Source organism: Lepisosteus oculatus, chromosome 14 (assembly GCF_040954835.1).
Source record: "Lepisosteus oculatus isolate fLepOcu1 chromosome 14, fLepOcu1.hap2, whole genome shotgun sequence".
Taxonomy (NCBI): domain Eukaryota; kingdom Metazoa; phylum Chordata; class Actinopteri; order Semionotiformes; family Lepisosteidae; genus Lepisosteus; species Lepisosteus oculatus.
Window position 1 is genome coordinate 37,737,719 of NC_090709.1, and position 24,949 is coordinate 37,762,667.

Here is a 24,949-nt window from a genome sequence, read left to right on the forward strand (position 1 = left end):
ATACTGCAGACTGGTCAGAGCGCCCCTACAGGCTGGGGTACAGATACTGCAGACTGGTCAGAGTGCCCCTACAGGCTGGGGTACAGATACTGCAGACTGGTCAGAGCGCCCCTACAGGCTGGGGTACAGCCCCCTACAGGCTGGGGTACAGATACTGCAGACTGGTCAGAGCACCCCTACAGGCTGGGGTACAGCCCCCTACAGGCTGGGGTACAGATACTGCAGACTGGTCAGAGCACCCCTACAGGCTGGGGTACAGCCCCCTACAGGCTGGGGTACAGATACTGCAGACTGGTCAGAGCGCCCCTACAGGCTGGGGTACAGATACTGCAGACTGGTCAGAGCGCCCCTACAGGCTGGGGTACAGATACTGCAGACTGGTCAGAGCGCCCCTACAGGCTGGGGTACAGATACTCCAGACTGGTCAGAGCGCCCCTACAGGCTGGGGTACAGCCCCCTACAGGCTGGGGTACAGATACTCCAGACTGGTCAGAGCGCCCCTACAGGCTGGGGTACAGATACTGCAGACTGGTCAGAGTGCCCCTACAGGCTGGGGTACAGCCCCCTACAGGCTGGGGTACAGATACTGCAGACTGGTCAGAGCGCCCCTACAGGCTGGGGTACAGCCCCCTACAGGCTGGGGTACAGATACTGCAGACTGGTCAGAGTGCCCCTACAGGCTGGGGTACAGCCCCCTACAGGCTGGGGTACAGATACTGCAGACTGGTCAGAGCACCCCTACAGGCTGGGGTACAGCCCCCTACAGGCTGGGGTACAGATACTGCAGACTGGTCAGAGCGCCCCTACAGGCTGGGGTACAGCCCCCTACAGGCTGGGGTACAGATACTGCAGACTGGTCAGAGCGCCCCTACAGGCTGGGGTACAGCCCCCTACAGGCTGGGGTACAGATACTGCAGACTGGTCAGAGCGCCCCTACAGGCTGGGGTACAGCCCCCTACAGGCTGGGGTACAGATACTGCAGACTGGTCAGAGCGCCCCTACAGGCTGGGGTACAGCCCCCTACAGGCTGGGGTACAGATACTGCAGACTGGTCAGAGCGCCCCTACAGGCTGGGGTACAGCCCCCTACAGGCTGGGGTACAGATACTGCAGACTGGTCAGAGTGCCCCTACAGGCTGGGGTACAGATACTGCAGACTGGTCAGAGCACCCCTACAGGCTGGGGTACAGCCCCCTACAGGCTGGGGTACAGATACTGCAGACTGGTCAGAGCGCCCCTACAGGCTGGGGTACAGCCCCCTACAGGCTGGGGTACAGATCCTGCAGACTGGTCAGAGCGCCCCTACAGGCTGGGGTACAGATACTGCAGACTGGTCAGAGCGCCCCTACAGGCTGGGATACAGCCCCCTACAGGCTGGGGTACAGATACTGCAGACTGGTCAGAGCGCCCCTACAGGCTGGGGTACAGATACTGCAGACTGGTCAGAGTGCCCCTACAGGCTGGGGTACAGCCCCCTACAGGCTGGGGTACAGATACTGCAGACTGGTCAGAGTGCCCCTACAGGCTGGGGTACAGCCCCCTACAGGCTGGGGTACAGATACTGCAGACTGGTCAGAGCGCCCCTACAGGCTGGGGTACAGCCCCCTACAGGCTGGGGTACAGATACTGCAGACTGGTCAGAGCACCCCTACAGGCTGGGGTACAGCCCCCTACAGGCTGGGGTACAGATACTGCAGACTGGTCAGAGTGCCCCTACAGGCTGGGGTACAGCCCCCTACAGGCTGGGGTACAGATACTGCAGACTGGTCAGAGCACCCCTACAGGCTGGGGTACAGCCCCCTACAGGCTGGGGTACAGATACTGCAGACTGGTCAGAGCACCCCTACAGGCTGGGGTACAGCCCCCTACAGGCTGGGGTACAGATACTGCAGACTGGTCAGAGTGCCCCTACAGGCTGGGGTACAGCCCCCTACAGGCTGGGGTACAGATACTGCAGACTGGTCAGAGTGCCCCTACAGGCTGGGGTACGGCCCCCTACAGGCTGGGGTACAGATACTGCAGACTGGTCAGAGCGCCCCTACAGGCTGGGGTACAGATACTGCAGACTGGTCAGAGCGCCCCTACAGGCTGGGGTACAGCCCCCTACAGGCTGGGGTACAGATACTGCAGACTGGTCAGAGCGCCCCTACAGGCTGGGGTACAGCCCCTACAGGCTGGGGTACAGATACTGCAGACTGGTCAGAGCACCCCTACAGGCTGGGGTACAGCCCCCTACAGGCTGGGGTACAGATACTGCAGACTGGTCAGAGCGCCCCTACAGGCTGGGGTACAGATACTGCAGACTGGTCAGAGCGCCCCTACAGGCTGGGGTACAGCCCCCTACAGGCTGGGGTACAGATACTGCAGACTGGTCAGAGCGCCCCTACAGGCTGGGGTACAGCCCCTACAGGCTGGGGTACAGATACTGCAGACTGGTCAGAGCACCCCTACAGGCTGGGGTACAGCCCCCTACAGGCTGGGGTACAGATACTGCAGACTGGTCAGAGCGCCCCTACAGGCTGGGGTACAGCCCCCTACAGGCTGGGGTACAGATACTCCAAACTGGTCAGAGCGCCCCTACAGGCTGGGGTACAGCCCCCTACAGGCTGGGGTACAGATACTCCAGACTGGTCAGAGCGCCCCTACAGGCTGGGGTACAGATACTGCAGACTGGTCAGAGCGCCCCTACAGGCTGGGGTACAGATACTCCAGACTGGTCAGAGCGCCCCTACAGGCTGGGGTACAGATACTGCAGACTGGTCAGAGCGCCCCTACAGGCTGGGGTACAGATACTGCAGACTGGTCAGAGCGCCCCTACAGGCTGGGGTACAGATACTGCAGACTGGTCAGAGCACCCCTACAGGCTGGGGTACAGCCCCCTACAGGCTGGGGTACAGATACTGCAGACTGGTCAGAGCGCCCCTACAGACTGGGGTACAGCCCCCTACAGGCTGGGGTACAGATACTGCAGACTGGTTAGAGCGCCCCTACAGGCTGGGGTACAGCCCCCTACAGGCTGGGGTACAGATACTGCAGACTGGTCAGAGTGCCCCTACAGGCTGGGGTACAGCCCCCTACAGGCTGGGGTACAGATACTGCAGACTGGTCAGAGCGCCCCTACAGGCTGGGGTACAGCCCCCTACAGGCTGGGGTACAGATACTGCAGACTGGTCAGAGCGCCCCTACAGGCTGGGGTACAGCCCCCTACAGGCTGGGGTACAGATACTGCAGACTGGTCAGAGCGCCCCTACAGGCTGGGGTACAGCCCCCTACAGGCTGGGGTACAGATACTGCAGACTGGTCAGAGCGCCCCTACAGGCTGGGGTACAGCCCCCTACAGGCTGGGGTACAGATACTGCAGACTGGTCAGAGCGCCCCTACAGGCTGGGGTACAGCCCCCTACAGGCTGGGGTACAGATACTGCAGACTGGTCAGAGTGCCCCTACAGGCTGGGGTACAGATACTGCAGACTGGTCAGAGCACCCCTACAGGCTGGGGTACAGCCCCCTACAGGCTGGGGTACAGATACTGCAGACTGGTCAGAGCGCCCCTACAGGCTGGGGTACAGCCCCCTACAGGCTGGGGTACAGATACTGCAGACTGGTCAGAGCGCCCCTACAGGCTGGGGTACAGATACTGCAGACTGGTCAGAGCGCCCCTACAGGCTGGGGTACAGCCCCCTACAGGCTGGGGTACAGATACTGCAGACTGGTCAGAGCGCCCCTACAGGCTGGGGTACAGATACTGCAGACTGGTCAGAGTGCCCCTACAGGCTGGGGTACAGCCCCCTACAGGCTGGGGTACAGATACTGCAGACTGGTCAGAGTGCCCCTACAGGCTGGGGTACAGCCCCCTACAGGCTGGGGTACAGATACTGCAGACTGGTCAGAGCGCCCCTACAGGCTGGGGTACAGCCCCCTACAGGCTGGGGTACAGATACTGCAGACTGGTCAGAGCACCCCTACAGGCTGGGGTACAGCCCCCTACAGGCTGGGGTACAGATACTGCAGACTGGTCAGAGCGCCCCTACAGGCTGGGGTACAGCCCCCTACAGGCTGGGGTACAGATACTGCAGACTGGTCAGAGCACCCCTACAGGCTGGGGTACAGCCCCCTACAGGCTGGGGTACAGATACTGCAGACTGGTCAGAGCACCCCTACAGGCTGGGGTACAGCCCCCTACAGGCTGGGGTACAGATACTGCAGACTGGTCAGAGTGCCCCTACAGGCTGGGGTACAGCCCCCTACAGGCTGGGGTACAGATACTGCAGACTGGTCAGAGTGCCCCTACAGGCTGGGGTACGGCCCCCTACAGGCTGGGGTACAGATACTGCAGACTGGTCAGAGCGCCCCTACAGGCTGGGGTACAGATACTGCAGACTGGTCAGAGCGCCCCTACAGGCTGGGGTACAGCCCCCTACAGGCTGGGGTACAGATACTGCAGACTGGTCAGAGCGCCCCTACAGGCTGGGGTACAGCCCCTACAGGCTGGGGTACAGATACTGCAGACTGGTCAGAGCACCCCTACAGGCTGGGGTACAGCCCCCTACAGGCTGGGGTACAGATACTGCAGACTGGTCAGAGCGCCCCTACAGGCTGGGGTACAGATACTGCAGACTGGTCAGAGCGCCCCTACAGGCTGGGGTACAGCCCCCTACAGGCTGGGGTACAGATACTGCAGACTGGTCAGAGCGCCCCTACAGGCTGGGGTACAGCCCCTACAGGCTGGGGTACAGATACTGCAGACTGGTCAGAGCACCCCTACAGGCTGGGGTACAGCCCCCTACAGGCTGGGGTACAGATACTGCAGACTGGTCAGAGCGCCCCTACAGGCTGGGGTACAGCCCCCTACAGGCTGGGGTACAGATACTCCAGACTGGTCAGAGCGCCCCTACAGGCTGGGGTACAGCCCCCTACAGGCTGGGGTACAGATACTCCAGACTGGTCAGAGCGCCCCTACAGGCTGGGGTACAGATACTGCAGACTGGTCAGAGCGCCCCTACAGGCTGGGGTACAGATACTCCAGACTGGTCAGAGCGCCCCTACAGGCTGGGGTACAGATACTGCAGACTGGTCAGAGCGCCCCTACAGGCTGGGGTACAGATACTGCAGACTGGTCAGAGCGCCCCTACAGGCTGGGGTACAGATACTGCAGACTGGTCAGAGCACCCCTACAGGCTGGGGTACAGCCCCCTACAGGCTGGGGTACAGATACTGCAGACTGGTCAGAGCGCCCCTACAGACTGGGGTACAGCCCCCTACAGGCTGGGGTACAGATACTGCAGACTGGTTAGAGCGCCCCTACAGGCTGGGGTACAGCCCCCTACAGGCTGGGGTACAGATACTGCAGACTGGTCAGAGCGCCCCTACAGGCTGGGGTACAGCCCCCTACAGGCTGGGGTACAGATACTGCAGACTGGTCAGAGCGCCCCTACAGGCTGGGGTACAGCCCCCTACAGGCTGGGGTACAGATACTGCAGACTGGTCAGAGCGCCCCTCCAGGCTGGGGTACAGCCCCCTACAGGCTGGGGTACAGATACTCCAGACTGGTCAGAGCGCCCCTACAGGCTGGGGTACAGATACTGCAGACTGGTCAGAGCGCCCCTACAGGCTGGGGTACAGCCCTCTACAGGCTGGGGTACAGATACTCCAGACTGGTCAGAGTGCCCCTACAGGCTGGGGTACAGCCCCCTACAGGCTGGGGTACAGATACTGCAGACTGGTCAGAGCGCCCCTACAGGCTGGGGTACAGATACTGCAGACTGGTCAGAGTGCCCCTACAGGCTGGGGTACAGATACTGCAGACTGGTCAGAGCGCCCCTACAGGCTGGGGTACAGCCCCCTACAGGCTGGGGTACAGATACTGCAGACTGGTCAGAGTGCCCCTACAGGCTGGGGTACAGCCCCCTACAGGCTGGGGTACAGATACTGCAGACTGGTCAGAGCGCCCCTACAGGCTGGGGTACAGCCCCCTACAGGCTGGGGTACAGATACTGCAGACTGGTCAGAGTGCCCCTACAGGCTGGGGTACAGCCCCCTACAGGCTGGGGTACAGATACTGCAGACTGGTCAGAGCGCCCCTACAGGCTGGGGTACAGCCCCCTACAGGCTGGGGTACAGATACTGCTGACTGGTCAGAGCGCCCCTACAGGCTGGGGTACAGCCCCCTACAGGCTGGGGTACAGATACTGCAGACTGGTCAGAGCACCCCTACAGGCTGGGGTACAGCCCCCTACAGGCTGGGGTACAGATACTGCAGACTGGTCAGAGCGCCCCTACAGGCTGGGGTACAGCCCCCTACAGGCTGGGGTACAGATACTGCAGACTGGTCAGAGCGCCCCTACAGGCTGGGGTACAGCCCCCTACAGGCTGGGGTACAGATACTGCAGACTGGTCAGAGCGCCCCTACATGCTGGGGTACAGCCCCCTACAGGCTGGGGTACAGATACTGCAGACTGGTCAGAGCGCCCCTACAGGCTGGGGTACAGCCCCCTACAGGCTGGGGTACAGATACTGCAGACTGGTCAGAGCGCCCCTACAGGCTGGGGTACAGATACTGCAGACTGGTCAGAGTGCCCCTACAGGCTGGGGTACAGATACTGCAGACTGGTCAGAGCGCCCCTACAGGCTGGGGTACAGCCCCCTACAGGCTGGGGTACAGATACTGCAGACTGGTCAGAGCGCCCCTACAGGCTGGGGTACAGCCCCCTACAGGCTGGGGTACAGATACTGCAGACTGGTCAGAGCGCCCCTACAGGCTGGGGTACAGCCCCCTACAGGCTGGGGTACAGATACTGCAGACTGGTCAGAGCACCCCTACAGGCTGGGGTACAGCCCCCTACAGGCTGGGGTACAGATACTGCAGACTGGTCAGAGCGCCCCTACAGGCTGGGGTACAGCCCCCTACAGGCTGGGGTACAGATACTCCAGACTGGTCAGAGCGCCCCTACAGGCTGGGGTACAGCCCCCTACAGGCTGGGGTACAGATACTGCAGACTGGTCAGAGCGCCCCTACAGGTTGGGGTACAGATACTGCAGACTGGTCAGAGCGCCCCTACAGGCTGGGGTACAGATACTGCAGACTGGTTAGAGCGCCCCTACAGGCTGGGGTACAGATACTGCAGACTGGTCAGAGCGCCCCTACAGGCTGGGGTACAGCCCCCTACAGGCTGGGGTACAGATACTGCAGACTGGTCAGAGTGCCCCTACAGGCTGGGGTACAGCCCCCTACAGGCTGGGGTACAGATACTGCAGACTGGTCAGAGCGCCCCTACAGGCTGGGGTACAGATACTGCAGACTGGTCAGAGTGCCCCTACAGGCTGGGGTACAGCCCCCTACAGGCTGGGGTACAGATACTGCAGACTGGTCAGAGCGCCCCTACAGGCTGGGGTACAGCCCCCTACAGGCTGGGGTACAGATACTGCAGACTGGTCAGAGCGCCCCTACAGGCTGGGGTACAGCCCCCTACAGGCTGGGGTACAGATACTGCAGACTGGTCAGAGTGCCCCTACAGGCTGGGGTACAGCCCCCTACAGGCTGGGGTACAGATACTGCAGACTGGTCAGAGTGCCCCTACAGGCTGGGGTACAGCCCCCTACAGGCTGGGGTACAGATACTGCAGACTGCTCAGAGCGCCCCTACAGGCTGGGGTACAGCCCCCTACAGGCTGGGGTACAGATACTGCAGACTGGTCAGAGCACCCCTACAGGCTGGGGTACAGCCCCCTACAGGCTGGGGTACAGATACTGCAGACTGGTCAGAGCGCCCCTACAGGCTGGGGTACAGATACTGCAGACTGGTCAGAGCACCCCTACAGGCTGGGGTACAGCCCCCTACAGGCTGGGGTACAGATACTGCAGACTGGTCAGAGCGCCCCTACAGGCTGGGGTACAGATACTGCAGACTGGTCAGAGCACCCCTACAGGCTGGGGTACAGCCCCCTACAGGCTGGGGTACAGATACTGCAGACTGGTCAGAGCGCCCCTACAGGCTGGGGTACAGCCCCCTACAGGCTGGGGTACAGATACTGCAGACTGGTCAGAGCGCCCCTACAGGCTGGGGTACAGATACTGCAGACTGGTCAGAGTGCCCCTACAGGCTGGGGTACAGCCCCCTACAGGCTGGGGTACAGATACTGCAGACTGGTCAGAGCGCCCCTACAGGCTGGGGTACAGCCCCCTACAGGCTGGGGTACAGATACTGCAGACTGGTCAGAGCGCCCCTACAGGCTGGGGTACAACCCCCTACAGGCTGGGGTACAGATACTGCAGACTGGTCAGAGCACCCCTACAGGCTGGGGTACAGCCCCCTACAGGCTGGGGTACAGATACTGCAGACTGGTCAGAGCACCCCTACAGGCTGGGGTACAGCCCCCTACAGGCTGGGGTACAGATACTGCAGACTGGTCAGAGCGCCCCTACAGGCTGGGGTACAGCCCCCTACAGGCTGGGGTACAGATACTGCAGACTGGTCAGAGCGCCCCTACAGGCTGGGGTACAGATACTGCAGACTGGTCAGAGCGCCCCTACAGGCTGGGGTACAGCCCCCTACAGGCTGGGGTACAGATACTGCAGACTGGTCAGAGCGCCCCTACAGGCTGGGGTACAACCCCCTACAGGCTGGGGTACAGATACTGCAGACTGGTCAGAGCGCCCCTACAGGCTGGGGTACAGCCCCCTACAGGCTGGGGTACAGATACTGCAGACTGGTCAGAGTGCCCCTACAGGCTGGGGTACAGCCCCCTACAGGCTGGGGTACAGATACTGCAGACTGGTCAGAGTGCCCCTACAGGCTGGGGTACATCCCCCTACAGGCTGGGGTACAGATACTGCAGACTGGTCAGAGTGCCCCTACAGGCTGGGGTACAGCCCCCTACAGGCTGGGGTACAGATACTGCAGACTGGTCAGAGCGCCCCTACAGGCTGGGGTACAGCCCCCTACAGGCTGGGGTACAGATACTGCAGACTGGTCAGAGTGCCCCTACAGGCTGGGGTACAGCCCCCTACAGGCTGGGGTACAGATACTGCAGACTGGTCAGAGCGCCCCTACAGGCTGGGGTACAGATACTGCAGACTGGTCAGAGCGCCCCTACAGGCTGGGGTACAGCCCCCTACAGGCTGGGGTACAGATACTGCAGACTGGTCAGAGTGCCCCTACAGGCTGGGGTACGGCCCCCTACAGGCTGGGGTACAGATACTGCAGACTGGTCAGAGCGCCCCTACAGGCTGGGGTACAGATACTGCAGACTGGTCAGAGCGCCCCTACAGGCTGGGGTACAGCCCCCTACAGGCTGGGGTACAGATACTGCAGACTGGTCAGAGTGCCCCTACAGGCTGGGGTACAGCCCCCTACAGGCTGGGGTACAGATACTGCAGACTGGTCAGAGCGCCCCTACAGGCTGGGGTACAGCCCCCTACAGGCTGGGGTACAGATACTGCAGACTGGTCAGAGCACCCCTACAGGCTGGGGTACAGCCCCCTACAGGCTGGGGTACAGATACTGCAGACTGGTCAGAGCGCCCCTACAGGCTGGGGTACAGCCCCCTACAGGCTGGGGTACAGATACTGCAGACTGGTCAGAGTGCCCCTACAGGCTGGGGTACAGATACTGCAGACTGGTCAGAGCACCCCTACAGGCTGGGGTACAGCCCCCTACAGGCTGGGGTACAGATACTGCAGACTGGTCAGAGCACCCCTACAGGCTGGGGTACAGCCCCCTACAGGCTGGGGTACAGATACTGCAGACTGGTCAGAGTGCCCCTACAGGCTGGGGTACAGCCCCCTACAGGCTGGGGTACAGATACTGCAGACTGGTCAGAGCACCCCTACAGGCTGGGGTACAACCCCCTACAGGCTGGGGTACAGATACTGCAGACTGGTCAGAGCACCCCTACAGGCTGGGGTACAGCCCCCTACAGGCTGGGGTACAGATACTGCAGACTGGTCAGAGCACCCCTACAGGCTGGGGTACAGCCCCCTACAGGCTGGGGTACAGATACTGCAGACTGGTCAGAGCGCCCCTACAGGCTGGGGTACAGCCCCCTACAGGCTGGGGTACAGATACTGCAGACTGGTCAGAGCGCCCCTACAGGCTGGGGTACAGATACTGCAGACTGGTCAGAGCGCCCCTACAGGCTGGGGTACAGCCCCCTACAGGCTGGGGTACAGATACTGCAGACTGGTCAGAGCGCCCCTACAGGCTGGGGTACAACCCCCTACAGGCTGGGGTACAGATACTGCAGACTGGTCAGAGCGCCCCTACAGGCTGGGGTACAGCCCCCTACAGGCTGGGGTACAGATACTGCAGACTGGTCAGAGTGCCCCTACAGGCTGGGGTACAGCCCCCTACAGGCTGGGGTACAGATACTGCAGACTGGTCAGAGTGCCCCTACAGGCTGGGGTACATCCCCCTACAGGCTGGGGTACAGATACTGCAGACTGGTCAGAGTGCCCCTACAGGCTGGGGTACAGCCCCCTACAGGCTGGGGTACAGATACTGCAGACTGGTCAGAGCGCCCCTACAGGCTGGGGTACAGCCCCCTACAGGCTGGGGTACAGATACTGCAGACTGGTCAGAGTGCCCCTACAGGCTGGGGTACAGCCCCCTACAGGCTGGGGTACAGATACTGCAGACTGGTCAGAGCGCCCCTACAGGCTGGGGTACAGATACTGCAGACTGGTCAGAGCGCCCCTACAGGCTGGGGTACAGCCCCCTACAGGCTGGGGTACAGATACTGCAGACTGGTCAGAGTGCCCCTACAGGCTGGGGTACGGCCCCCTACAGGCTGGGGTACAGATACTGCAGACTGGTCAGAGCGCCCCTACAGGCTGGGGTACAGATACTGCAGACTGGTCAGAGCGCCCCTACAGGCTGGGGTACAGCCCCCTACAGGCTGGGGTACAGATACTGCAGACTGGTCAGAGTGCCCCTACAGGCTGGGGTACAGCCCCCTACAGGCTGGGGTACAGATACTGCAGACTGGTCAGAGCGCCCCTACAGGCTGGGGTACAGCCCCCTACAGGCTGGGGTACAGATACTGCAGACTGGTCAGAGCACCCCTACAGGCTGGGGTACAGCCCCCTACAGGCTGGGGTACAGATACTGCAGACTGGTCAGAGCGCCCCTACAGGCTGGGGTACAGCCCCCTACAGGCTGGGGTACAGATACTGCAGACTGGTCAGAGTGCCCCTACAGGCTGGGGTACAGATACTGCAGACTGGTCAGAGCACCCCTACAGGCTGGGGTACAGCCCCCTACAGGCTGGGGTACAGATACTGCAGACTGGTCAGAGCACCCCTACAGGCTGGGGTACAGCCCCCTACAGGCTGGGGTACAGATACTGCAGACTGGTCAGAGTGCCCCTACAGGCTGGGGTACAGCCCCCTACAGGCTGGGGTACAGATACTGCAGACTGGTCAGAGCACCCCTACAGGCTGGGGTACAGCCCCCTACAGGCTGGGGTACAGATACTGCAGACTGGTCAGAGCACCCCTACAGGCTGGGGTACAGCCCCCTACAGGCTGGGGTACAGATACTGCAGACTGGTCAGAGCGCCCCTACAGGCTGGGGTACAGCCCCCTACAGGCTGGGGTACAGATACTGCAGACTGGTCAGAGCGCCCCTACAGGCTGGGGTACAGATACTGCAGACTGGTCAGAGCGCCCCTACAGGCTGGGGTACAGCCCCCTACAGGCTGGGGTACAGCCCCCTACAGGTGTCATGTCCTCCTGTGTTTCAGCGCCTGCAGGACTCCGGCAGGTACGAACAGGCTCTCAGGATCCTGAGGGAGAGGAGTCCGAGCTGCTTCCTGCTGCCCTTCCCTGGGAACAGGCTGGTCCGGAGCCAACGAGGGTCGGTCCAAGGTCAGACTCCTAAACACCTGCCAGTTCCCCCCTCCCACCCCTCTCTGTGTACAGTAGAGCCTCCTCTCCTGACTGGAGGAGCTCACCCAGCTGTGTCTAGAGAGAAGACAGGGTATCGGCTTGTTCCCCCCTCCCACCCCTCTCTGTGTACAGCAGAGCCTCCTGTCCTGACTGGAGGAGCTCACCCAGCTGTGTCTGGAGAGAAGCCAGGGTATCGGCTTGTTCCCCCCTCCCACCCCTCTCTGTGTACAGCAGAGTGTCTGTGAATACCAGGTCCTCTTGCAGCCTCTGTCCAAGACGACAGAGGTTTAGGAAGTCTAGCTCTCTTGACGTCTCTGGCTTCTCGCTGTGTTTTTCTAAGACATGGATGAGGAGTTTCAGTTCCACCTGAAGGACTATATCAACCACACCGCCCAGGTCCTGGAGAGAAGGCAGCCCACCGAGACTGGAGCGACACTGTCAGGGAAGTTCAAGGTAAGACTGGACCAGCAGAACCACACACTGACTTGTCACCCCTCACCCACCCAGACCCGTGAGCCGGAACTGAGCTCGTTCTTGTCTTGGCAGGAAGCAGCTCGTGTCATTCTTCAAGGCAAATACAGCATTTCCTCCCCTGCAGAGGTGAGTCTCCCTGAAGCACAGGAAAAACTACTCAACTGTCTGTCAGTGCGGGACCCTCCCTCCAAACTGAAGAGACTCAGTTCCTCCAGCCTGTCAGTGTGGGACCCTCCCTTCAGACTGAAGAGACTCAGTTCAATCAGCCTGTCAGTGTGGGACACTCCCTCCAGACTGAAGAGACTCAGTTCCTCCAGCCTGTCAGTGTGGGACCCTCCCTTCAGACTGAAGAGACTCAGTTCAATCAGCCTGTCAGTGTGGGACACTCCCTCCAGACTGAAGAGACTCAGTTCCTCCAGCCTGTCAGTGTGGGACCCTCCCTTCAGACTGAAGAGACTCAGTTCAATCAGCCTGTCAGTGTGGGACACTCCCTCCAGACTGAAGAGACTCAGTTCCTCCAGCCTGTCAGTGTGGGACACTCCCTCCAGACTGAAGAGACTCAGTTCCCTCAGCCTGTCCGTGTGGGACCCTCCCTCCAGACTGAAGAGACTAAGTTCCTCCAGCCTGTCAGTGTGGGACACTCCCTCCAGACTGAAGAGACTCAGTTCCTCCAGCCTGTCAGTGTAAGACACTCCCTCCAGACTGAAGAGACTCAGTTCCCTCAGCCTGTCCGTGTGGGACAGACAAAGTTATCAGTGTTACAGTTTAGTTACAGTGTCAGTACAGTATCAGTGTAGACATCAGTACAGTACAGTTACAGTATCAGTGTCAGCACAGTAGCAGTATCAGGGTGGATACCAGTACAGTATAGTTACAGTATCAGTGTCAGTACAGTAGCAGTATCAGTGTGGATACCAGTACAGTACAGTTACAGTATCAGTGTCAGTACAGAATCAGTATCAGTGTGGATACCAGTACAGTATAGTTACAGTATCAGTGTCAGTACAGAATCAGTATCAGTGTGGATACCAGTACAGTACAGTTACAGTATCAGTGTCAGTACTGTAGCAGTATCAGTGTGGATATCAGTACAGTATAGTTACAGTATCAGTGTCAGTACAGTAGCAGTATCAGTGTAGATACCAGTACAGTACAGTTACAGTATCAGTGTCAGTACAGAATCAGTATCAGTGTGGATACCAGTACAGTATAGTTACAGTATCAGTGTCAGTACAGTAGCAGTATCAGTGTGGATATCAGTACAGTATAGTTACAGTATCAGTGTCAGTACAGTAGCAGTATCAGTGTAGATATCAGTACAGTATAGTTACAGTATCAGTGTCAGTACAGTAGCAGTATCAGTATAGATACCAGTACAGTATAGTTACAGTATCAGTGTCAGTACAGTAGCAGTATCAGTATAGATACCAGTACAGTATAGTTACAGTATCAGTGTCAGTACTGTAGCAGTATCAGTGTAGATACCAGTACAGTATAGTTACAGTATCAGTGTCTACTGTAGCAGTATCAGTGTAGATACCAGTACAGTATAGTTACAGTATCAGTGTCAGTACAGTACAGTATCAGTGTAGATATCAGTACAGTATAGTTACAGTATCAGTGTCAGTACAGTAGAAGTATCAGTGTGGAAACCAGTACAGTATAGTTACAGTATCAGTGTCAGTACTGTAGCAGTATCAGTGTGGATGCCAGTACAGTACAGTTACAGTATAAGTGTCAGTACTGCAGCAGTATCAGGGTGGATACCAGTACAGTATAGTTACAGTATCAGTGTCAGTACAGTAGCAGTATCAGTGTAGATATCAGTACAGTATAGTTACAGTATCAGTGTCAGTACAGTAGCAGTATCAGTATAGATACCAGTACAGTATAGTTACAGTATCAGTGTCAGTACAGTACAGTATCAGTGTAGATATCAGTACAGTATAGTTACAGTATCAGTGTCAGTACAGTACAGTATCAGTGTAGATATCAGTACAGTATAGTTACAGTATCAGTGTCAGTACAGTAGCAGTATCAGTGTGGATACCAGTACAGTATAGTTACAGTATCAGTGTCAGTACTGTAGCAGTATCAGTGTGGATACCAGTACAGTATAGTTACAGTATCAGTGTCAGTACAGTAGCAGTATCAGTGTGGATACCAGTACAGTATAGTTACAGTATCAGTGTCAGTACAGTAGCAGTATCAGTGTAGACATCAGTACAGTACAGTTACAGTATCAGTGTCAGTACAGTAGCAGTATCAGGGTGGATACCAGTACAGTATAGTTACAGTATCAGTGTCAGTACAGTAGCAGTATCAGTGTGGATACCAGTACAGTACAGTTACAGTATCAGTGTCAGTACAGAATCAGTATCAGTGTAGATATCAGTACAATACAGTTACAGTATCAGTGTCAGTACAGTAGCAGTATCAGGGTGGATACCAGTACAGTATAGTTACAGTATCAGTGTCAGTACAGTAGCAGTATCAGTGTGGATATCAGTACAGTATAGTTACAGTATCAGTGTCAGTACAGTAGCAGTATCAGTGTAGATATCAGTACAGTATAGTTACAGTATCAGTGTCAGTACAGTAGCAGTATCAGTATAGATACCAGTACAGTATAGTTACAGTATCAGTGTCAGTACAGTACAGTATCAGTGTAGATATCAGTACAGTATAGTTACAGTATCAGTGTCAGTACAGTAGAAGTATCAGTGTGGATACCAGTACAGTATAGTTACAGTATCAGTGTCAGTACTGTAGCAGTATCAGTGTGGATGCCAGTACAGTACAGTTACAGTATAAGTGTCAGTACTGTAGCAGTATCAGGGTGGATACCAGTACAGTATAGTTACAGTATCAGTGTCAGTATAGAATCAGTATCAGTGTAGATATCAGTACAGTATAGTTACAGTATCAGTGTCAGTACAGTAGCAGTATCAGTATAGATACCAGTAAAGTATAGTTACAGTATCAGTGTCAGTACAGTACAGTATCAGTGTAGATATCAGTACAGTATAGTTACAGTATCAGTGTCAGTACAGTAGCAGTATCAGTGTGGATACCAGTACAGTATAGTTACAGTATCAGTGTCAGTACTGTAGCAGTATCAGTGTGGATACCAGTACAGTATAGTTACAGTATCAGTGTCAGTACAGTAGCAGTATCAGTGTGGATACCAGTACAGTATAGTTACAGTATCAGTGTCAGTACAGAATCAGTATCAGTGTGGATACCTGTACAGTACAGTTACAGTATCAGTGTCAGTACAGTAGCAGTATCAGTGTGGATACCAGTACAGTATAGTTACAGTATCAGTGTCAGTACAGTAGCAGTATCAGTGTGCATACCAGTACAGTACAGTTACAGTATCAGTGTCAGTACAGAATCAGTATCAGTGTGGATATCAGTACAGTACAGTTACAGTATCAGTGTCAGTACAGTAGCAGTATCAGTGTGGATACCAGTACAGTACAGTTACAGTATCGGTGTCAGTACAGTAGCAGTATCAGTGTAGATACCAGTACAGTACAGTTACAGTATCAGTGTCAGTACAGTAGCAGTATCAGTGTAGATACCAGTACAGTATAGTTACAGTATCAGTGTCAGTACAGTAGCAGTAGCAGTGTGGATACCAGTACAGTATAGTTACAGTATCAGTGTCAGTACAGTAGCAGTATCAGGGTGGATACCTGTACAGTACAGTTACAGTATCAGTGTCAGTACAGTAGCAGTATCAGTGTAGATACCAGTACAGTATAGTTACAGAATCAGTGTCAGTACAGAATCAGTATCAGTGTAGATATCAGTACAGTACAGTTACAGTATCAGTGTCAGTACAGTAGCAGTATCAGTGTAGATATCAGTACAGTATAGTTACAGTATCAGTGTCAGTACAGTAGCAGTATCAGTGTGGATACCAGTACAGTACAGTTACAGTATCAGTGTCAGTACAGAATCAGTATCAGTGTGGATACCAGTACAGTATAGTTACAGTATCAGTGTCAGTACAGTAGCAGTATCAGTGTAGATACCAGTACAGTACAGTTACAGTATCAGTGTCAGTACAGAATCAGTATCAGTGTGGATACCTGTACAGTACAGTTACAGTATCAGTGTCAGTACAGTAGCAGTATCAGTGTAGATACCAGTACAGTATAGTTACAGTATCAGTGTCAGTACAGTAGCAGTATCAGTGTAGATACCAGTACAGTACAGTTACAGTATCAGTGTCAGTACAGAATCAGTATCAGTGTGGATACCAGTACAGTATAGTTACAGTATCAGTGTCAGTACAGAATCAGTATCAGTGTGGATACCAGTACAGTACAGTTACAGTATCAGTGTCAGTACAGTAGCAGTATCAGTGTGGATACCTGTACAGTACAGTTACAGTATCAGTGTCAGTACAGTAGCAGTATCAGTGTGGATACCTGTACAGTACAGTTACAGTATCAGTGTCAGTACAGTAGCAGTAGCAGTGTGGATACCTGTACAGTACAGTTACAGTATCAGTGTCAGTACAGTAGCAGTATCAGTGTGGATACCTGTACAGTACAGTTACAGTATCAGTGTCAGTACAGAATCAGTATCAGTGTGGATACCAGTACAGTATAGTTACAGTATCAGTGTCAGTACAGTACAGTATCAGTGTAGATATCAGTACAGTATAGTTACAGTATCAGTGTCAGTACAGTAGCAGTATCAGTGTAGATACCAGTACAGTACAGTTACAGTATCAGTGTCAGTACAGTAGCAGTATCAGTGTGGATACCAGTACAGTATAGTTACAGTATCAGTGTCAGTACAGAATCAGTATCAGTGTGGATATCAGTACAGTACAGTTACAGTATCAGTGTCAGTACAGTAGCAGTATCAGTGTAGATACCAGTACAGTACAGTTACAATATCAGTGTCAGTACAGTAGCAGTATCAGTGTGGATACCAGTACAGTACAGTTACAGTATCAGTGTCAGTACAGTAGCAGTATCAGTGTAGATATCAGTACAGTACAGTTACAGTATCAGTGTCAGTAAAGTAGCAGTATCAGTGTAGATATCAGTACAGTATAGTTACACTATCAGTGTCAGTACAGTAGCAGTATCAGTGTGGATATCAGTACAGTACAGTTACAGTATCAGTGTCAGTACAGAATCAGTATCAGTGTGGATACCAGTACAGTATAGTTACAGTATCAGTGTCAGTACAGTAGCAGTATCAGTGTAGATACCAGTACAGTACAGTTACAGTATCAGTGTCAGTACAGTAGCAGTATCAGTGTGGATACCAGTACAGTATAGTTACAGTATCAGTGTCAGTACAGTAGCAGTATCAGTGTGGATACCAGTACAGTACAGTTACAGTATCAGTGTCAGTACAGTAGCAGTATCAGTGTAGATACCAGTACAGTACAGTTACAGTATCAGTGTCAGTACAGAATCAGTATCAGTGTAGATATCAGTACAGTATAGTTACAGTATCAGTGTCAGTACAGTAGCAGTATCAGTATAGATACCAGTACAGTATAGTTACAGTATCAGTGTCAGTACAGTACAGTATCAGTGTAGATATCAGTACAGTATAGTTACAGTATCAGTGTCAGTACAGTAGCAGTATCAGTGTGGATACCAGTACAGTATAGTTACAGTATCAGTGTCAGTACTGTAGCAGTATCAGTGTGGATACCAGTACAGTATAGTTACAGTATCAGTGTCAGTACAGTAGCAGTATCAGTGTGGATACCAGTACAGTATAGTTACAGTATCAGTGTCAGTACAGTAGCAGTATCAGTGTAGATATCAGTACAGTACAGTTACAGTATCAGTGTCAGTACAGTAGCAGTATCAGTGTGGATACCAGTACAGTATAGTTACAGTATCAGTGTCAGTACAGAATCAGTATCAGTGTGGATACCAGTACAGTACAGTTACAGTATCAGTGTCAGTACAGAATCAGTATCAGTGTGGATATCAGTACAGTACAGTTACAGTATCAGTGTCAGTACAGAATCAGTATCAGTGTGGATACCAGTACAGTATAGTTACAGTATCAGTGTCAGTACAGAATCAGTATCAGTGTAGATACCAGTACAGTACAGTTACAGTATCAGTGTCAGTACAGTAGCAGTATCAGTGTGGATACCTGTACAGTACAGTTACAGTATCAGTGTCAGTACAGAATCAGTATCAGTGTGGATACCAGTACAGTATAGTTACAGTATCAGTGTCAGTACAGTACAGTATCAGTGTAGATATCAGTACAGTATAGTTACAGTATCAGTGTCAGTACAGTAGCAGTATCAGTGTAGATACCAGTACAGTACAGTTACAGTATCAGTGTCAGTACAGTAGCAGTATCAGTGTGGATACCAGTACAGTATAGTTACAGTATCAGTGTCAGTACAGAATCAGTATCAGTGTGGATATCAGTACAGTACAGTTACAGTATCAGTGTCAGTACAGTAGCAGTATCAGTGTAGATACCAGTACAGTACAGTTACAATATCAGTGTCAGTACAGTAGCAGTATCAGTGTGGATACCAGTACAGTACAGTTACAGTATCAGTGTCAGTACAGTAGCAGTATCAGTGTAGATATCAGTACAGTACAGTTACAGTATCAGTGTCAGTAAAGTAGCAGTATCAGTGTAGATATCAGTACAGTATAGTTACACTATCAGTGTCAGTACAGTAGCAGTATCAGTGTGGATATCAGTACAGTACAGTTACAGTATCAGTGTCAGTACAGAATCAGTATCAGTGTGGATACCAGTACAGTATAGTTACAGTATCAGTGTCAGTACAGTAGCAGTATCAGTGTAGATACCAGTACAGTACAGTTACAGTATCAGTGTCAGTACAGTAGCAGTATCAGTGTGGATACCAGTACAGTATAGTTACAGTATCAGTGTCAGTACAGTAGCAGTATCAGTGTGGATACCAGTACAGTACAGTTACAGTATCAGTGTCAGTACAGTAGCAGTATCAGTGTAGATACCAGTACAGTACAGTTACAGTATCAGTGTCAGTACAGAATCAGTATCAGTGTAGATATCAGTACAGTATAGTTACAGTATCAGTGTCAGTACAGTAGCAGTATCAGTATAGATACCAGTACAGTATAGTTACAGTATCAGTGTCAGTACAGTACAGTATCAGTGTAGATATCAGTACAGTATAGTTACAGTATCAGTGTCAGTACAGTAGCAGTATCAGTGTGGATACCAGTACAGTATAGTTACAGTATCAGTGTCAGTACTGTAGCAGTATCAGTGTGGATACCAGTACAGTATAGTTACAGTATCAGTGTCAGTACAGTAGCAGTATCAGTGTGGATACCAGTACAGTATAGTTACAGTATCAGTGTCAGTACAGTAGCAGTATCAGTGTAGATATCAGTACAGTACAGTTACAGTATCAGTGTCAGTACAGTAGCAGTATCAGTGTGGATACCAGTACAGTATAGTTACAGTATCAGTGTCAGTACAGAATCAGTATCAGTGTGGATACCAGTACAGTACAGTTACAGTATCAGTGTCAGTACAGAATCAGTATCAGTGTGGATATCAGTACAGTACAGTTACAGTATCAGTGTCAGTACAGAATCAGTATCAGTGTGGATACCAGTACAGTATAGTTACAGTATCAGTGTCAGTACAGAATCAGTATCAGTGTAGATACCAGTACAGTACAGTTACAGTATCAGTGTCAGTACAGTAGCAGTATCAGTGTGGATACCAGTACAGTATAGTTACAGTATCAGTGTCAGTACAGTAGCAGTATCAGTGTGGATACCAGTACAGTATAGTTACAGTATCAGTGTCAGTACAGAATCAGTATCAGTGTGGATACCTGTACAGTACAGTTACAGTATCAGTGTCAGTACAGTAGCAGTATCAGTGTGGATACCAGCACAGTATAGTTACAGTATCAGTGTCAGTACAGTATCAGTATCAGTGTAGATGCCAGTACAGTATAGTTACAATATCAGTGTCAGTACAGTAGCAGTATCAGTGTGCATACCAGTACAGTACAGTTACAGTATCAGTGTCAGTACAGAATCAGTATCAGTGTGGATACCAGTACAGTATAGTTACAGTATCAGTGTCAGTACAGAATCAGTATCAGTGTGGATACCAGTACAGTATAGTTACAGTATCAGTGTCAGTACAGTAGCAGTATCAGTGTAGATACCTGTACAGTACAGTTACAGTATCAGTGTCAGTACAGTAGCAGTATCAGTGTGGATACCAGTACAGTATAGTTACAGTATCAGTGTCAGTACAGTAGCAGTATCAGTGTAGATACCAGTACAGTACAGTTACAGTATCAGTGTCAGTACAGTAGCAGTATCAGTGTGGATACCAGTACAGTACAGTTACAGTATCAGTGTCAGTACAGTAGCAGTATCAGTGTAGATATCAGTACAGTACAGTTACAGTATCAGTGTCAGTAAAGTAGCAGTATCAGTGTAGATATCAGTACAGTATAGTTACAGTATCAGTGTCAGTACAGTAGCAGTATCAGTGTGGATATCAGTACAGTACAGTTACAGTATCAGTGTCAGTACAGAATCAGTATCAGTGTGGATACCAGTACAGTACAGTTACAGTATCAGTGTCAGTACAGTAGCAGTATCAGTGTAGACACCAGTACAGTACAGTTACAGTATCAGTGTCAGTACAGTAGCAGTATCAGTGTGGATACCAGTACAGTATAGTTACAGTATCAGTGTCAGTACAGTAGCAGTATCAGTGTAGATACCAGTACAGTATAGTTACAGTATCAGTGTCAGTACAGTAGCAGTGTAGATACCAGTACAGTACAGTTACAGTATCAGTGTCAGTACAGAATCAGTATCAGTGTGGATACCAGTACAGTATAGTTACAGTATCAGTGTCAGTACAGAATCAGTATCAGTGTAGATATCAGTACAGTACAGTTACAGTATCAGTGTCAGTACAGTAGCAGTATCAGTGTGGATACCAGTACAGTATAGTTACAGTATCAGTGTCAGTACAGAATCAGTATCAGTGTGGATATCAGTACAGTACAGTTACAGTATCAGTGTCAGTACTGTAGCAGTATCAGTGTGGATACCAGTACAGTACAGTTACAGTATCAGTGTCAGTACAGAATCAGTATCAGTGTGGATACCAGTACAGTATAGTTACAGTATCAGTGTCAGTACAGAATCAGTATCAGTGTGGATACCAGTACAGTATAGTTACAGTATCAGTGTCAGTACAGAATCAGTATCAGTGTGGATACCAGTACAGTATAGTTACAGTATCAGTGTCAGTACAGTAGCAGTATCAGTGTGGATACCTGTACAGTACAGTTACAGTATCAGTGTCAGTACAGAATCAGTATCAGTGTGGATACCAGTACAGTATAGTTACAGTATCAGTGTCAGTACAGTAGCAGTATCAGTGTAGATACCAGTACAGTACAGTTACAGTATCAGTGTCAGTACAGTAGCAGTATCAGTGTGGATACCAGTACAGTATAGTTGCAGTATCAGTGTCAGTACAGTAGCAGTATCAGTGTAGATACCAGTACAGTACAGTTACAATATCAGTGTCAGTACAGTAGCAGTATCAGTGTGGATACCAGTACAGTACAGTTACAGTATCAGTGTCAGTACAGTAGCAGTATCAGTGTAGATATCAGTACAGTACAGTTACAGTATCAGTGTCAGTAAAGTAGCAGTATCAGTGTAGATATCAGTACAGTATAGTTACACTATCAGTGTCAGTACAGTAGCAGTATCAGTGTGGATATCAGTACAGTACAGTTACAGTATCAGTGTCAGTACAGAATCAGTATCAGTGTGGATACCAGTACAGTATAGTTACAGTATCAGTGTCAGTACAGTAGCAGTATCAGTGTAGATACCAGTACAGTACAGTTACAGTATCAGTGTCAGTACAGTAGCAGTATCAGTGTGGATACCAGTACAGTATAGTTACAGTATCAGTGTCAGTACAGTAGCAGTATCAGTGTGGATACCAGTACAGTACAGTTACAGTATCAGTGTCAGTACAGTAGCAGTATCAGTGTAGATACCAGTACAGTACAGTTACAGTATCAGTGTCAGTACAGAATCAGTATCAGTGTAGATATCAGTACAGTATAGTTACAGTATCAGTGTCAGTACAGTAGCAGTATCAGTATAGATACCAGTACAGTATAGTTACAGTATCAGTGTCAGTACAGTACAGTATCAGTGTAGATATCAGTACAGTATAGTTACAGTATCAGTGTCAGTACAGTAGCAGTATCAGTGTGGATACCAGTACAGTATAGTTACAGTATCAGTGTCAGTACTGTAGCAGTATCAGTGTGGATACCAGTACAGTATAGTTACAGTATCAGTGTCAGTACAGTAGCAGTATCAGTGTGGATACCAGTACAGTATAGTTACAGTATCAGTGTCAGTACAGTAGCAGTATCAGTGTAGATATCAGTAGAGTACAGTTACAGTATCAGTGTCAGTACAGTAGCAGTATCAGTGTGGATACCAGTACAGTATAGTTACAGTATCAGTGTCAGTACAGAATCAGTATCAGTGTGGATACCTGTACAGTACAGTTACAGTATCAGTGTCAGTACAGTAGCAGTATCAGTGTGGATACCAGTACAGTATAGTTACAGTATCAGTGTCAGTACAGAATCAGTATCAGTGTGGATACCAGTACAGTACAGTTACAGTATCAGTGTCAGTACAGAATCAGTATCAGTGTGGATATCAGTACAGTACAGTTACAGTATCAGTGTCAGTACAGAATCAGTATCAGTGTGGATACCAGTACAGTATAGTTACAGTATCAGTGTCAGTACAGAATCAGTATCAGTGTAGATACCAGTACAGTACAGTTACAGTATCAGTGTCAGTACAGTAGCAGTATCAGTGTGGATACCAGTACAGTATAGTTACAGTATCAGTGTCAGTACAGTAGCAGTATCAGTGTGGATACCAGTACAGTATAGTTACAGTATCAGTGTCAGTACAGAATCAGTATCAGTGTGGATACCTGTACAGTACAGTTACAGTATCAGTGTCAGTACAGTAGCAGTATCAGTGTAGATGCCAGTACAGTATAGTTACAATATCAGTGTCAGTACAGTAGCAGTATCAGTGTGCATACCAGTACAGTACAGTTACAGTATCAGTGTCAGTACAGAATCAGTATCAGTGTGGATATCAGTACAGTACAGTTACAGTATCAGTGTCAGTACAGTAGCAGTATCAGTGTGGATACCAGTACAGTATAGTTACAGTATCAGTGTCAGTACAGAATCAGTATCAGTGTGGATACCAGTACAGTATAGTTACAGTATCAGTGTCAGTACAGTAGCAGTATCAGTGTAGATACCTGTACAGTACAGTTACAGTATCAGTGTCAGTACAGTAGCAGTATCAGTGTGGATACCAGTACAGTATAGTTACAGTATCAGTGTCAGTACAGTAGCAGTATCAGTGTAGATACCAGTACAGTACAGTTACAGTATCAGTGTCAGTACAGTAGCAGTATCAGTGTGGATACCAGTACAGTACAGTTACAGTATCAGTGTCAGTACAGTAGCAGTATCAGTGTAGATATCAGTACAGTACAGTTACAGTATCAGTGTCAGTAAAGTAGCAGTATCAGTGTAGATATCAGTACAGTATAGTTACAGTATCAGTGTCAGTACAGTAGCAGTATCAGTGTGGATATCAGTACAGTACAGTTACAGTATCAGTGTCAGTACAGAATCAGTATCAGTGTGGATACCAGTACAGTACAGTTACAGTATCAGTGTCAGTACAGTAGCAGTATCAGTATAGATACCAGTACAGAATAGTTACAGTATCAGTGTCAGTACAGTAGCAGTATCAGTGTAGACACCAGTACAGTACAGTTACAGTATCAGTGTCAGTACAGTAGCAGTATCAGTGTGGATACCAGTACAGTATAGTTACAGTATCAGTGTCAGTACAGTAGCAGTATCAGTGTAGATACCAGTACAGTATAGTTACAGTATCAGTGTCAGTACAGTAGCAGTGTAGATACCAGTACAGTACAGTTACAGTATCAGTGTCAGTACAGAATCAGTATCAGTGTGGATACCAGTACAGTATAGTTACAGTATCAGTGTCAGTACAGAATCAGTATCAGTGTAGATATCAGTACAGTACAGTTACAGTATCAGTGTCAGTACAGTAGCAGTATCAGTGTGGATACCAGTACAGTATAGTTACAGTATCAGTGTCAGTACAGAATCAGTATCAGTGTGGATATCAGTACAGTACAGTTACAGTATCAGTGTCAGTACTGTAGCAGTATCAGTGTGGATACCTGTACAGTACAGTTACAGTATCAGTGTCAGTACAGAATCAGTATCAGTGTGGATACCAGTACAGTACAGTTACAGTATCAGTGTCAGTACAGTAGCAGTATCAGTGTAGATATCAGTACAGTACAGTTACAGTATCAGTGTCAGTACAGTAGCAGTATCAGTGTGGATACCAGTACAGTATAGTTACAGTATCAGTGTCAGTACAGAATCAGTATCAGTGTGGATATCAGTACAGTACAGTTACA

General features: G+C 50.9%; 1 protein-coding gene across 1 annotated transcript in view; it reads left to right on the forward strand.

Annotated features, from left to right (window-relative positions):
* LOC138243166 (RING finger protein 112-like) overlaps window positions 1-24,949 on the forward strand; it is a 49,283-nt gene that overhangs the window by 18,357 nt on the left and 5,977 nt on the right. Inside the window, exons 11-13 of the mRNA XM_069198685.1 lie at window positions 11,737-11,860; window positions 12,222-12,334; window positions 12,428-12,481. Of these exons, the coding sequence (XP_069054786.1) occupies window positions 11,737-11,860; window positions 12,222-12,334; window positions 12,428-12,481 (291 nt within the window). The remainder of the gene's footprint in view (window positions 1-11,736; window positions 11,861-12,221; window positions 12,335-12,427; window positions 12,482-24,949) is intronic.